This window comes from Acanthaster planci, linkage group LG09 (assembly GCF_054643075.1).
Source record: "Acanthaster planci isolate LZ-2023a linkage group LG09, COTS_SCS, whole genome shotgun sequence".
Taxonomy (NCBI): Eukaryota; Metazoa; Echinodermata; class Asteroidea; order Valvatida; family Acanthasteridae; genus Acanthaster; species Acanthaster planci.
Window position 1 is genome coordinate 20,918,733 of NC_141785.1, and position 14,442 is coordinate 20,933,174.

The window sequence follows — 14,442 nt, forward strand, 5'->3', positions numbered from 1 at the left end:
TTGACGGTGAGTCTTTCCTCCGAAACCCACCACCTCACCTGCCACAAATCGAGTCCTTCAAACGAGACGTTTCTAAAACAGTTTAGTGACTGATTTCAGTGTTTAACAAGCCTGTATTGACTTGTATTCCTCAGGGCAAGCGCTACCAACCCCCATAACATAAACCAAACTGTCCGTGTGAAACTGCGGGAACTTTTCAAGCTATTAAATGACAAACTGGCAAATCTTCTCGAGAAAACTGTTTTCGAATGGTACTCCTATTTACAAAAATATATTCTCTTAAAATGTGATGAGTGACATCTTGTGCGAAGCTCAGTGAATGGAACACTTTGCATCATGGTATACTGCGGTGGGGATAAAAGTAGGAGGTATCAGAGAAAATTTCCTCGCACTAAATGATTTTTTGGACAGTTACTTTGCCTGAAGGTCTATTGTTGCATCCCAAAACTTTTATCTACCTGTTCTAGAGTAAAGGTTAGCATGTATCACCTGGCGTCAATGTCAAAGAGCTCTTTAGCATATTCGCCGAGCAAAAAGAATTACCTAAGCACAAATGGGTTAGCAGCAATTTATCAGCCATTCATAAATACCTCAGACAGTCTCCCTGTACCCACTCAGAGCGCAACAAAATGAGGGCGTGTTTTTCGTACTCACCGCATACGCGCGCGTTTATAATGGAGATCAATTACGCGTTTGACGCGGAGCACGCTGAGTACGCGTAGCGATTTCTTCCTTAATGTATGGTCTTTGCGTACACGAAGAACGCGTGCAAGAACCCGCTTGGAAAACTTACAACCATCTGTCTTTCTTTTGCCGCTTGGGGGTGCACTTAAACTCGGGGCCGATTCAACAACGTGCAAGTTTGACCGTGTATTAAAGTGCCCACTGAGAAGTGATAATGCCCGCTGTGTAAAAACACACGCTGCTACCAGGCCGTTTTCCAATACTCAACTTCGTCTCCGTCTCAGGCTTCGTCCCAGAAACCAATCCCCAATTGTGGGCCTGAAGCGTTTAAATCAAATTGGATTACTGTAGTTTTTTTTGCTCTCTTGCCTCTTATTTGATGTTTTGTGGCACTATTTAACTAATTAGTGCTCTTACAGCTTCAAAGTCAGGCAGTAAAAAAAAAAACAGTTGAAGCCTAAAACGGAGCCGAAGTTGAGAATTGAAAAACGGCCCTGGAATCGAGACAGTTATTATTAGTTACAATTATCCTTATTAGTTATGAGACTGTGTGCCAGGCAACACGTAGACCGCGTCACGCGCACACCAAGTCCATTGATCTCCATTAAAAAGACCAAGTCCATATACAAGGAATATAGGGCCTATCGTAATATGGACGGGATGTTTGGGAAAATGAAAGACTTTCATTTTCCCAAACTTAGTAAAACTTTCGAACAATATCGTTGGAAATCCATCCTATGTTGACTTCTTTTGACTCTCTGATCAAAAGGTATATTTATGAATGGGAATAATGTGCTTGGCCGGTCTTAAACTAACGTTAGACCTTGCTGAGGAGAACGAACACTGACAATGTCCGAGGGCGAGGGCATTAGTCACGTCCATTCTCTTGGGCTGGTCTTAAACGCACGTTTAAGACCGATTTTTATTCAGCGTGCGTTTTCTGTGGCTGGTTCCCAGCTGATCAGTACTGAACACAAAAATTTGACAAGCAATACCTTTGGTCTTTTGGCAACCCTATGAAACTTGTCCCAGTCCCACTGTGGGCATGAGTTTCGCGGGCTGCAATTTTCTCCTTTTCTCCATATCTTTGCGGAGTAAATTTCCACTTCTGTTGGTTTGTTAGATCAGTGTTGTAGTCGAGTTCATGACTTCCGAGTCCTAGTCCACCCCCCAACTCGAGTCTAGCCTCGGACCACTGCAGCGCTCTGGCTGGTTATATGAACCACACTAGCCCACGTCATTGCCTGTCGTCATCACACCGTCCTTTTTACACTTCAGTGCAAATGTTTAGAGTATTTTAGTTTTAAATATCGACCATCACTTCGATTAATTATCGCGGCTTTGTGGCGACACCTGTTTCTCTGAAGAAAATACAGTATTAGATATTTGACAATTCAGAATGTTGAATTTGTCCTACAATATCAGTTTAATTAACGTTGGTGCAATTCATTTAGAGTGACTAGGATTTTGTGATGAAGTTGAAAGCCATTAACGAAACTGAACTCTTTGAAAAGCAAACAAGAATCAGAATGATCGAGCAGCATGAGTACAATCTTTTAATCTCTGAAACGAATTTTAATTTCAGATGGACAGGAACAGGATATTTTTACTTTTTTTTAATTACATGAACTATGCTTGACTTCCTGTGTGAAGCTGTCGAATGCTAGCCCATTTATGAATTCAATTGAATTCAGTTGACCAAAGGTTCTTGGTCCATGGCTTGGGTAATTAGAATAGTCTTTGACAAGTTCTCGACGATAATTTGAATTTTCTTCAGCGTCCTATTTAAGTTTTGTTACCTTATTTTTCAAGATCGTCTGCTCGATTTCTCGCCCATATGCTGCTTGGAGCATCCAATGTTGATGTCTCCCAACTCCGTAAGAAATGCATTGTTTGCATATCAATTGCAATATTGCTATCAAGAAACATTAATCTCTCGGTTCAGCAGTATAAAGTGTCACTGACTAGATCTTATTAAACTGTGACATTGCGAATTCTATTTCTAACAACCCTATCAGCTGCCATTGGAGCTCAGAAATAAGTAGTCATACAAAAGAGAAAAATCTTTACAAATTACAAAATGAGTAATGCGTCAGGGAAAATGAATTATCGATCGATGGTTGACGTTATCTGTTTGTGATGGGTTCGACCAGTTGTTTCTGACAACCATGCAGGGACCTCCTACGTCAATACCTGGCTCATTTCCGGCCGAAGTTGACTATTTAACTCCTTCATTCAAGACTCTCTGCGCAGTGTTGGTGAGTCCGTCATCAGAGGTTGACTTTGCACACTTCGAATCTGCTTGGGACCATGGAAACCGCGCTTCACTTAGATTATTCCCTGACATACTTACATAGCTTCAGCTTCGTCTTGAACCTGAGACTCGCTCTTGTCTTTACAGCGACTTGGCTAGCAGTTTGGGTGTTACAGGATCAGCTGGGCATTGGTGGCCGAGTCTCTCGTTCAGTTAACTTACCCCCAGGCCCATGGGGCTGGCCTGTGCTGGGTATCCTACCGTCTCTTGGTGTCACTGCTCCCCACCAGCGGTTAGCGGAGTTCGCTACCAAGTATGGCGGTGTATTCACCTGTTACTTCGGCGGACATAGGGTGGTGGTGTTGGGAAACTATGACTGCATTGTTCAGGCGCTTGGCAAGTCTGGGGATGTGTTCAGTGACCGACCAAGACTGACCATGTTCACTGAGGTGGGCGGAGGAAGAGGTCAGTTTCCATCATTTCTCAAACCTAACTACGGCTGTTTATTAGTTTAGTGGCGGTGCCGTGGGGCTTTACTCACGCCCAAAACTGTACCCCGTCCGCCCGTAATCGGCAAGAAAGAAATGTGAATTGTTTAGACTTAACACTTTAAAACATATTAAAGTTCATTGTTTGTTTGTTTGTTTGTTTGTTGGGTTGTTGGGGGTTGTTGTTTGTTTGTTTGTTTGTTTGTTTAATGGGTTGTTTGGTTGGTTTGTTGGGGTTGTTTGTTTGTTGGGTCGTTGGGGTTGTTTGTTTGTTTGTTTGTTTGTTTGTTTGTTTTGATCCTTTTAGAAAATCCAAATATTCGAAAGTGGCAGTCTTTAAAAGGATGCTGTTGAAAGAAAAAGCTATGTATACAAACATTCACTGGTTTGGATAAAATTGTTTCTTTGATGCTGTAAAGAACTCGCTAACGAATCCACCGACTTCCCACACTATACTTTGCCATGAGTCAGTTGTACATACCTTGAATTGTGTTCTTGTCCTCTCGATACAGACGACGCCCCCATTCCCAGTTCAAAGGTTATCGCGCTGAAGTTAACCGACATTTAAAGTTGAGAAGGCATTTGCTTTTTTCTTTTTTTTTTCTGTTTGGGACGGGTGAGTGGGGAAATGGGGTGTAACCTATGTCAACAAACTTTATGGGAAAAATAAATGGGAAAAATGTCTGTTTTATGGGTTGTGGGATTGGTTTACTGTGATGTGACGCTACTGTACGTGAGGCAAGGAGATGTAAATAAACCAAAAACAAAAAAGTCACCGAATTAGTCTGGAATTGTCAACTTTTGGAGCAAGCCATCCTGTAACACTGGACAAATACAAAGAAGAGCGGAGATTCCGATATGCACCAACAGCTGAGACTTTTGGGGCTCCGAATGTAATTTCCAATGAAAGGATGTCGAGCAATCATGCATGCCTCCTGACATTTCCCTAAAAGCTTCAACTTTTCAGTCAACTGCTGTAACAAAAGCGAAAAATATAACGAAGAAAACGTGACATTAAAAATCCAAAAGTGCATTGCCGTAAAATGAGTTATGTCAGTGACCTTTGAAAGGGTGGTCTTTTAAAAATGCATCTAACCACCCGGTACGTTTGGAGGGTTTGACGACATAGCTAGCGATTTATCACAATTTTCTGTTGTTACTTTTTGTGGTTTCCAAGTTGTATTTCCTGTCTGGTTTCCCAGCCCTGAACCGCGAGTTAATAAATTGCACTGGCGCGGTTCGCCCTGAGATAGCATGTGGTCGTAACCTTTTATTGTTTACTTAATCACCGTCCCAGTAAAGTTTGATCAGCTGAGGCGCAGCTCACTAATTTGGCGCGAAAACCAGTGTAACCCACACACCTGCACTTGAACTTTGACACTTGTCATGTACTGTGATCCACTTTTGTCGCTGCTTGCAGTAACCCACGCAGTGCCCACACAGCACAACCGCTGGTTGTGAAACACTTCATGGTGGGAATTCCATTTACCTTCCAAAATTTGATGGGAAAAATCGTGCCTAAGATAACTTAGAATGGAGGCTGTGATCACGTATCGACGCTCGTGGGCATGATGCCCTAGTTAGAATTTTCATTTCCCCACAGGTTTCTTTAAGCAGCACACTCCGGCGAGAGTACTGCAGCAGTAGTATAAGGCTACACGGGAAGTCGGTTAAACTTTAAGCTTTTTCCGAAGTTGCTTGAACCATGGAGCTGTTAAACGGATAGCTCCATGCTTGAACTGAAAGGGGGTTTCATTACACCCACAAGACAAAAAAGGACGTAACTTCTATATGTAATGCTATAAGAAATGGTCACGTTAATCTGACGATTCAAACTGAAGCCATCCGGCAGCCATCTTACCGTGCCGAATACAAAGGTAATACAAGGACTTCCCCGCCGTCATTCCTGGCATCGATGGTACGCGAGCCACACATGATCACCCAGAGTTGCAGACTCAAGTCACTTGACCTGGACTTGAGTCACCGTAGTTGTGACTCGTGACTTGACTTGTAACTATCAGTTGTTGAACTTGTGACTTGACTTAAACTTGCAAAAAATGACTCGTGACTTGACTTGGACTTGGACATTATGACTTGTTACCAATGCAAATCAGAAAACTATTCGATCTAACTCATTACAGTTTCAAATATAGGTCCATCAACTTACGCCTTGCGTTCTTACACTAATCGTTCGGCTCGCAACTTTTACCTCGGCCTTGTCTGCCCAAGGCCACGTCTGAATCACTTAGCTGCTGTGGTCATTTGGCAGTGTTTATATTTTTCATCGTTTTTTTCCCCCGCCTTTAAGCTTCGTTTGAGCCTTATATTGAAATATTCATATCAGTTCATGACTCCACTCGGCTTACAATTGAAACAAAATAGCATCCTGATTTCGAAGGTGGAAATTTCCGCGTCAAATACCACGTTCAGGTGGTTTTAACGTACCTGCAAGACACGCCAATAGAATATTTTAGAACGTGCTTGGACCAAATGACCGGGACTTGACTTGCCTGTGATCAAATGACTTGTGACTTGACATGGCCGGTGATCAAATGACCTGTGACTTGACTTGGCCGGTGATCAAATGACCTGTGACTTGACTTGTACTTGGACCAAATTACTTGTGGCTTGACTTGGCTTGGCTTGTAATTAAATGACCTGTGACTTGACTTGTGCTTTGACCAAATGACTTGTGACTTGAATTGACTTGGCCCGTGATCAAATAACTTGTGACTTGACTTGTGCTTGGACCAAATGACCTGGACTTGACTTGCCTGTGATCAAATGATTTGTGACTTGACTTGGCCGGTGATCAAATGACCTGTGACTTGACTTGTGCTTGGACCAAATGACTTGTGGCTTGACTTGACTTGGCCTGTAATCAAATGACCTGTGACTTGACTTGTGCTTGGACCAAATGACTTGTGACTTGACTTGTGCTTGGACCAAATGACTTGTGACTTGACTTGTGCTTGGACCAAATGACCTGGACTTGACTTGCCTGTGATCAAATGACTTGTGACTTGACTTGGCCGGTGATCAAATGACCTGTGACTTGACTTGTGCTTGGACCAAATAACTTGTGACTTGACTTGTCGTGTGATCAAATGACCTGTGACTTGACTTGTGCTTGGACCAAATTACTTGTGACTTGACTTGGACTTACACAAGTGGACTAGTGATCACGTACCTAATGTGGCTGCCCGTCTCATTAGTCGACACAAGAGCACTGCGAATCCCGATTTGTTTTTATATTATGTTTGTGTCTTGACTCCAGACACTTAATGGATTTTTCTCTAGAAAATAGCTCAGTTTCGAACAATATTCTGTTTATAGGAGTGGCAGGTGCATACTTTGGCAAGCAATGGAAGGAGCAGAGGGCCTGGACCTTCAACATTCTCCGTGGTTTGGGACTCGGTAAGGACAACTTTGAGTCCAACATTACTGAGGAGGTGGGTCATCTGTGCGATCGTGTGAACGCCTATCAGAGCGAAGCATTTGACCCGTGTCTTTCTCTGAACACAGCTGTATCGAACATCATTTGCTCTATTGTGTACGGCACACGCTTTGATTACGACAACACCACATTTAAGCGGTTGCTGACCCTTCTTCAGGAGAACTTTGAGCTGGTCGGACTGGCTGGAGTGGTCAACTTCTTCCCGGTCCTCAAGCACATTCCTCTGTGCGGCTTTGGTAAGTTCCTCGCCAACGTCCGGGAGCTCAACTCCTGTCTGTTCTCTAAGTCCATCAGTGACCATCGGCTGACTTTCGACCAAGGTAGAATCCGGGATTTCATCGATGCCTACCTGAACGAGATGTGTGGGCGCGATAGTGGTGAGAACGAGGTGGGGTCATCCTCGTTTACCGAGGAGAACTTGACCTGGGTCATCGGTGATCTGTTTGCTGTAGGCACTGAGACCACCGCCCTAACATTGCGCTGGGCATTGCTGTATATGGTGACACACACTAACGTCCAACAGAAAGTACAGCAGGAATTAGATGAGGTAGTCGGGCGTACCCGTTTGCCATCCCTGGAGGAGCGACCCCGTCTTAACTACACCCATGCTGTTATAAACGAGATACAACGTGTCAGATACATAGCTGCAATAAGTAAGTAACCAATTCTTAGGCCTACTGGCGTCACAAAAGGGCGGAGCACCACCGGAAAACAGAAAAATAGGGGCGAAAAAAGAAAGAGCGAAAAAAGGACGGGGGGGGGTGAATATAACTAATTTGCTTGAAAATACCTCGGAGTTGACCCCTTCCATCCACTGTTGATGGTTTGTTAGATTTCGTATTTTAGTGGTCTGTCCCCTTCTAGAAACTCCGGGTAACACCCATAGTTTTGTCCCTTACAACGTAACCGCAAAGGATGTCATCAATTTAAATTTAAGTGATAACGTTTCCAAAGAATAAGTTCCCCGAATGGGATATGGCCTGCGTTAGTTGACATCGCACCTACCGGCTTTAAATGAACCAAAACCTAAGTCTGCCTTGAGGACTCTATTTCGCCTGTTCATTTCGGTAACTTAAGTGCAACAGAGACTGTATGTAAAAGCGACTACTTGTGTACATGTAACTATCCTCGGTAGAGGGAACGGCCTCTTTTGACGAGTCCATTGGAGCTAATTAACGTGGAATTTTTTTCGTCCAAAAGCAACGACTATTTATCATATCCTACCCCTGTACATGCTGAAAAACCCGGTTTAGTCACTTTACAGCCAGGGCCTCCCCTAGCCAGAAAAAGAAAAAAAAGTTCCAGCCGGCCTCCAGCCAGCCTCCAGCCAATTTCCATAGGACTGTGCACTAAGTGACCCCTCGTGTACAATCTAATGGGTTGTTTACAAAACGGTGCCTGGGGCAGTGGAGCGTTTCTTATCAGTGACAGCTGTCTGGAACTAGTCAGAGGCCTCTTTCGGCTGTCTTTGAAGTGTTATTTTGGTTGGGGGGTGTTGTAGTGGTGGTGTGGCTTCGCTGGCGAGCCCCCCCCTCAAATCGGGATAGCTTGAGAAAACGGCCCCCACGGTACTGTGATGTACTTTTATTGGTTTGTACGAGCTGTAGAAGCTAGCGGACAGCCACTGAAGCATTTATATACCTTTAGGACGGACTCAGGGCTCTGCAACCCTGAGACATGATACGGACTCACCTGGCGACGCCGCTCCCGAGACCGTTAAAAAAACTTCATACAGCGTCGCAGGGTTAAGCAGAAATAGAAACAATTTCATGTCACAACTTATATTCTGCCAGAGTGGTTTCTAATTATTTCAAAATTTGTCAGAAACTTGACAAAAAAGCAGTTTAATACAGACAAAAATTTCGGCCTTTTGTAAGGAAGCAACAAAATGTACTATTTAGTTTGTAGAAAAAATGAATTGAAATCAAAGATTTTCAGTGTTATTCATCTCTATGGGAGTGTCAGGCTATTTGCTAATCTTTGTTGGCGTAACTCATCTCAGAGAGCACTTCCAGAATTGTCTTACTTTTTCTTTTCTTTCTTTCTTTTTACTCTTGCTTTATTTCATGAAAAAAATGACATTTGAAAAAATGCACAGTATAGCAACCGGTATAGGTTGAATTTCACTGTAGATTCATACATCACAAAAACTATTTTAAAAAAAGGTATGAAAATAAATTTACAAGAGATTGTATCTAACAAATTACAAGCGTTTAAAAGTGTAATACAGGCAAACGGAAGGTCATGAGTTCGTACGATACATAAACATATACACAAACACGAAGAGTTACAGTATGATACCCGTTAAAAAGAAAATAGAAATGATCTGAGGGAAATCACACAATGCAAAACATATCACTCATTATTAACCTGCTTATCCTGCTTATTCAGTAACTTGGTTAGGCTCGGAATGCAACTATTCTTGTATCTGCTCTGCATTTTATAGTAGTTAAGTGATTTGCATTTCTTAGATTATTGTTCCTGGTAGGAGGGAACCAGTCTCGAAATCAGTTTGAACTAAGGAGTGATGTGCCAAAATTGAGGGTCAACCTCTCGAGTCTGTGTGATATTGGGGGAATATTTAATTCGTCACAAATATTCTGATATGAACGAGTCAAGGAATAATCACAGACCAGTATAATTCGGAAGGCCTTCTTCTGCAATTTCTCCAAACATTCAAGTTGCTTTTTGGTTAGCCCAGAGAACCAAACAGGGGAGGCGTAGTCAATAACATTATTAATAAACACTATTCTGAGGTCACATACCGGTATACTGCAACGCATCAGCTGCCGTAAAAAGTAAAGTTTACAATTAAACAATTCACACATTGAATTAATCTGGGTATCCCATTTGAGATGCTACTGAACATAAATTCCAAGGAGTTTAAGACAACTATATTGGTTAATCGGCAAATTGTCTATGTCAACCTGAGGTTTGACAGGAGGCCGTTGAAAACAGTCAACAAATTGCACTTTGTTGGATTTAATCCTATGAAATTACTATCTGACCACTGTTTCAGATTGTCAAGTTCACTCTGCGTAATTGTTGTTCGGTCCATCTCATCAAAAGGGAAAAATAAAGTTAGGTCATTTACATATTTGTACTGAAATATTTCAGCCGTGTTTTTTTTTTGTTTGTTTGTTTTTACATTTTTGGCAGCTGTGCCACGGGCGACGACTGAGGACACCAAGCTGAATGGCTATGACATACCGAAAGGGACCACTATCATGCCTGTCATGTGGGCAGTCATGCACGATCCGAAGGTCTGGCCACACCCTGATGAGTTCCAGCCTGAGCGATTCTTGGACGATAGAGGGCAGTATCACAAACCAGAACATTTCTTGCCTTATGGTACAGGTAAAACAGAACTGAATCCTCAGATTTACCAGTCGTCGCCACGATTTGGCTCAAATATGAGATCGTTTTCGGGCCCCTTAATCCATCCTGAATATAGAATTTAATCGCTACTGCTTACACTGCTCCTTGCAATTGCCCAAAAGATGATTGATCGTGTAATCATTGGCTGAGATGGGGCGGCTTGTTCTCTTATGTTCACGAACCGCTCAATTCGTTGTTCGTATATGGGTCGGCGGCTCGAACACAGAGAACATGCAACCAGTTATCACTGGTAGTTAGTGGCAAGCAACATGACGTAGCTGCGTCCACACACGTTCTTCGAGGATTAATTGGGCTAAATTCTTTTCGGAAAATTTTAGCTCTTTAAGCCATCATATTACTATGTGCAACTCAACTACTTTCCCTGTATTCCTGTAGAACCCTGAAGCGGAGGTGATTTGTGACCCTGTTCCGAAATCAATGTTTTTTGGTCTTGTTCCTGCTGTTCGAGGCCGATTGAGAACACACAGGCTGCTTGTCAAGCAACCTGTGTCAAGAACAGGCCAGTCCAACTCGACCTTTGGGCTCTGTATTCATAAGTTCTTAACAAGTTAAATTCACAATTTTAGTCTGAGAGATCTATGAAGTTAAATTTATGCTGTAGAAAAAGTCATGATCTTACATCTTCCTTTTACCTTATCCAAAGCTATTTTGTTCCTGGAGACTGAAGCCCTTTCTCAAAACTTGTTTTCTTTATCTTTCCTTCTTTTTTTTTAAATAATGTATAGGGTACGCACTCATTGTACACTATTGGTTTCGATTTATATTCATGTATTTGTATTTACATGATGTTGTAATCATCTATTCATAGGTCGTCGCATGTGTCCTGGCGAGCGATTGGCTCGAATGGAACTCTTCCTGTTCTTCACCCACCTTCTTCATCGGTTTAGCTTCAGTCTACCGTTGGGGGCGCCACAGCCATCTCTGAGTGGACGAATGGGGATAACGCTGGCGCCTCAGCCCTACCACCTAGTTGCTCGCAGCAGGCCACTGAAAGAGTCTGGGTGACCAACTTGTACATAGCTTGACGTCTTGGTCGCATATTCTTTTGAAACCCACTGTGTTGTATATAGATACAAGGGCTCTGAAAGCGGCTAATCTTTCCCCCAAACATTTGTTTAACAAACACCAGTTTATTGAACAACCATGGACGCTGAAGTGCTGACCTCTCATCACTGGTCTGAAATAATAATATGACACACAATTCATCCGATCAGAGCTCCAGGAAAGTGACCATCACGCCCTCATTGGAGTTAGTCGGTGCAAACTCGAGCTGTTTCTTTGCCATTCTATCCATGCTGAATGATACTACTCTTTGCACTTTAAATATTTTGTAGATTGTGCTCGAAACTACTTCGACCAAAAGAAGTCTGCATGGCTTAATAAGCGCTATCTGTCGAAATACTTCAGCACATTTCATGAAAGGTTCTTCCAACAAGAATCATCGAAAATCGTCTAGAAATTGCGCATGCATACTAGGGTATCGTGATAATTTCAAAAAGTTTGATTTCTTCAGATTTGAATAGACAAAAATTATGTTTTGGCAATATTTAAGACCTACCATGTAGGAAAAATATCACAAATTGGTCTGGTTAACCTAAAATGGATTGAAGTTTTTCATTACAAATTTAAGTCATGCTTTTTTGTTAGTTACATTTAAATCGTAGATTCCTTTCCTGAGGATTTTTTTCTTGTGTGCCTTTTACCTTGTCCGAGACGTCTCTGTGACGTCCTATTGTTCTGGTATCCCACAAGACTCCATAAACACGCTGCGCAGTTGGAAGGAATTCAGGCACAAAAGGCCGCTCGCGTACTTAAACATTAGGGTGCGAAACGCTGTTTTTAAAATGCTCCCATATGAATCAGAGTTACTTTCCTACGTTGAAATTCCAACCGAATGTCCCACAATATAAACAATTCAATTGTCGTGCATTGTTGTGGAGGCTTTTACACCTTAAGAGTCTCCACAGACATGCAAACAAAACACCGTCTCCACAAGAATACAAATTCGTGTTTGTTTGTTCGTGTTCAGCATGAATCAGCAACCTTTGATAGTCACATACTGACTATGCTATCATAAACGATGTTTAGACACTTTCAATTGTAAGACAAGCCCAACGCCCAGATCCAGGCAAGAATTCCTTTTATATCCAGCTTCGTAGAAACAGACAACATGTGCACCCAGTTTTCATTAACGATTCTTGTGATTCATTTTACATTTTAATTACCCAGAACTAATCTAGAGACCCATGCTGCATGAAAACGAATCGAAAAAAGGCAAACATTTGTGTATGCATATAGTGTATACTTCTTAAGTTCAAGCAGTGATGTCTTGTTTTGAGGAGGGCTGATGTGGTTTTGATGTATTATCAATGCTAGGATGTTGGGTGTATCCAAGTTTATGGCTGTGGTATGGATCATCTGCCATGAGTGGGAGGTTACAAAGACGTAGCTGTGCACTCCAGCAGTACGTTGAAGTTACTAAAGCATCAATTCTCACTATCGGGTTCTCACGTTCTGTGTCTTTTTAATTAATTGTCTGAAGCAAAATGTAGATATCTAGGAAGAGGTTTCTTCAGGCAGTCATTGTTGCTGACTTTGAAGATCATCTTACACTTTTAAAATTACGTCCTTGTGCCAGTTGTTAGCACGAAGAATTGTACCTTTATGCTTACCCTGGAGAGACATAAATCTTCACAACTAGTCTTGAATATGTACGTCCCTTCAGGGCCACCATACACCTTCGTGTATGTTCCAGCGCAGCAACCTCCAAATATTGCTCTCGTACGACTAGCTTCTACTGTGATTAACCACTAGTCTACAAGTTGTGTGGTACGCTGTATTGTAATTTCAACAGGCAAAGGAACTAGTGACAGGTAATAAATCTCCAGACACATCTTAAGGACAAAGGAAAGCAAGAGGTGATGAAGGTAGTGCTTTTTATGCCCACCAAGCAAACTTGCTGCTACCTGTGTCGTCTTAAACTAAGATTTGAGAAGAAGAGAAAATCTAGTTCATTTAGAAACCATAGCGCAAGATAGAGAAAGAGAAAATAGTCCAGTTACTATATCTTGGAATGCAATGATGATAATGTGATGAGAGATACGGACGATCTGTAGGACCGTTTTATGCACCCATGTTTCGTTTTCATTCAGTCCATTAGTATCAGCCCTAATTAATAACTCGGTGATTGGATGAACGTAATCGCTCAGAGCAAGTATGAGTCAAAACTTTACACAAGCAAAATTCTGCACACCTTTACTCATGAACTTGTGTCGCGTCACGCCTGGTCAGTGGAGTGTGGAGGAAAAGGCCAGTCATGCAGTGTGCGAAGTGGATCAGTGTGACAGATTTCTTAGATATAAAGAGACTAGCATCAAGATAACAGATTAAACCATGTTACTCACGTCGGGACTTTAAGTATGGTGTACTATTTACGACAAAGAGTTCTGTCTCTGTCTAGCCTCTTCCGAGGCAACGGAACTGCACGGCACGATGGCTCCCTTGCGTCGTGCCGTCGCTTTGCACAGACGCGTCACCTCCTTGCCATTACCTTTTTACACACACTTCGCGTCGTACGTCGCGTTGTGCCGTCGCCCGTTGCGTCATGCTGTTTTGCATCCTTTCCTTGTTGCATTATTTTTGTTGCCAAAACGTTGCTCCTTCCGTTGCCCGTCGCGTCGTGTCGTATTTCATGTCATGCGTAACGTCGCGTACACGACGCGATGCACGACGCGTCGTGTGTGTACAAACGTATAACAAGAAGGCTACGGTGTGACGCAACGGAACAACGCAAGGGAGCTGTCGTGCCATCTTGTCGTGAAGTGACGCCTTGGAAGAGGACACAGAGAGGCAGAAAATTTATGTGTGTCGTAAATAGTACACCATATCTTAGTGTTCAACGTTCTTACAAAGTGTGTACCATGCAACGGCGCCTGCTCTGATTAAGTCCATGCAAAAGGGCATGTTAATGATCTAAAGTAACAACAAAAAAGAAAAGTAATTACAATACGAGAATTGATAAAAATTGCTTGAAACTGTTGTCGACCGGGTACTCTAAGATTATGAAAAAGAAAAACACAGAGAAAACTGCGCAGGAAAGGAGGCTGGAAGCAACGAAACAAATACTGATTAAATATGACTCGGCACTTTATGTGAAATTC

The 14,442-nt window shown here is 42.4% G+C and overlaps 1 protein-coding gene across 1 annotated transcript; it reads left to right on the top strand.

The window, feature by feature from the left end:
- Positions 1–2,912: 2,912 nt before the first annotated feature.
- On the top strand, positions 2,913–11,882 carry LOC110985470 (cytochrome P450 2U1-like). Its single transcript, XM_022246513.2, has 4 exons — positions 2,913–3,403; positions 6,763–7,536; positions 10,043–10,240; positions 11,091–11,882. The coding sequence occupies exons 1-4, from the start codon at positions 2,995–2,997 to the stop codon at positions 11,285–11,287; spliced, it is 1,578 nt and encodes a 525-aa protein (XP_022102205.1). The 5' UTR covers positions 2,913–2,994; the 3' UTR covers positions 11,288–11,882.
- Positions 11,883–14,442: the final 2,560 nt, after the last annotated feature.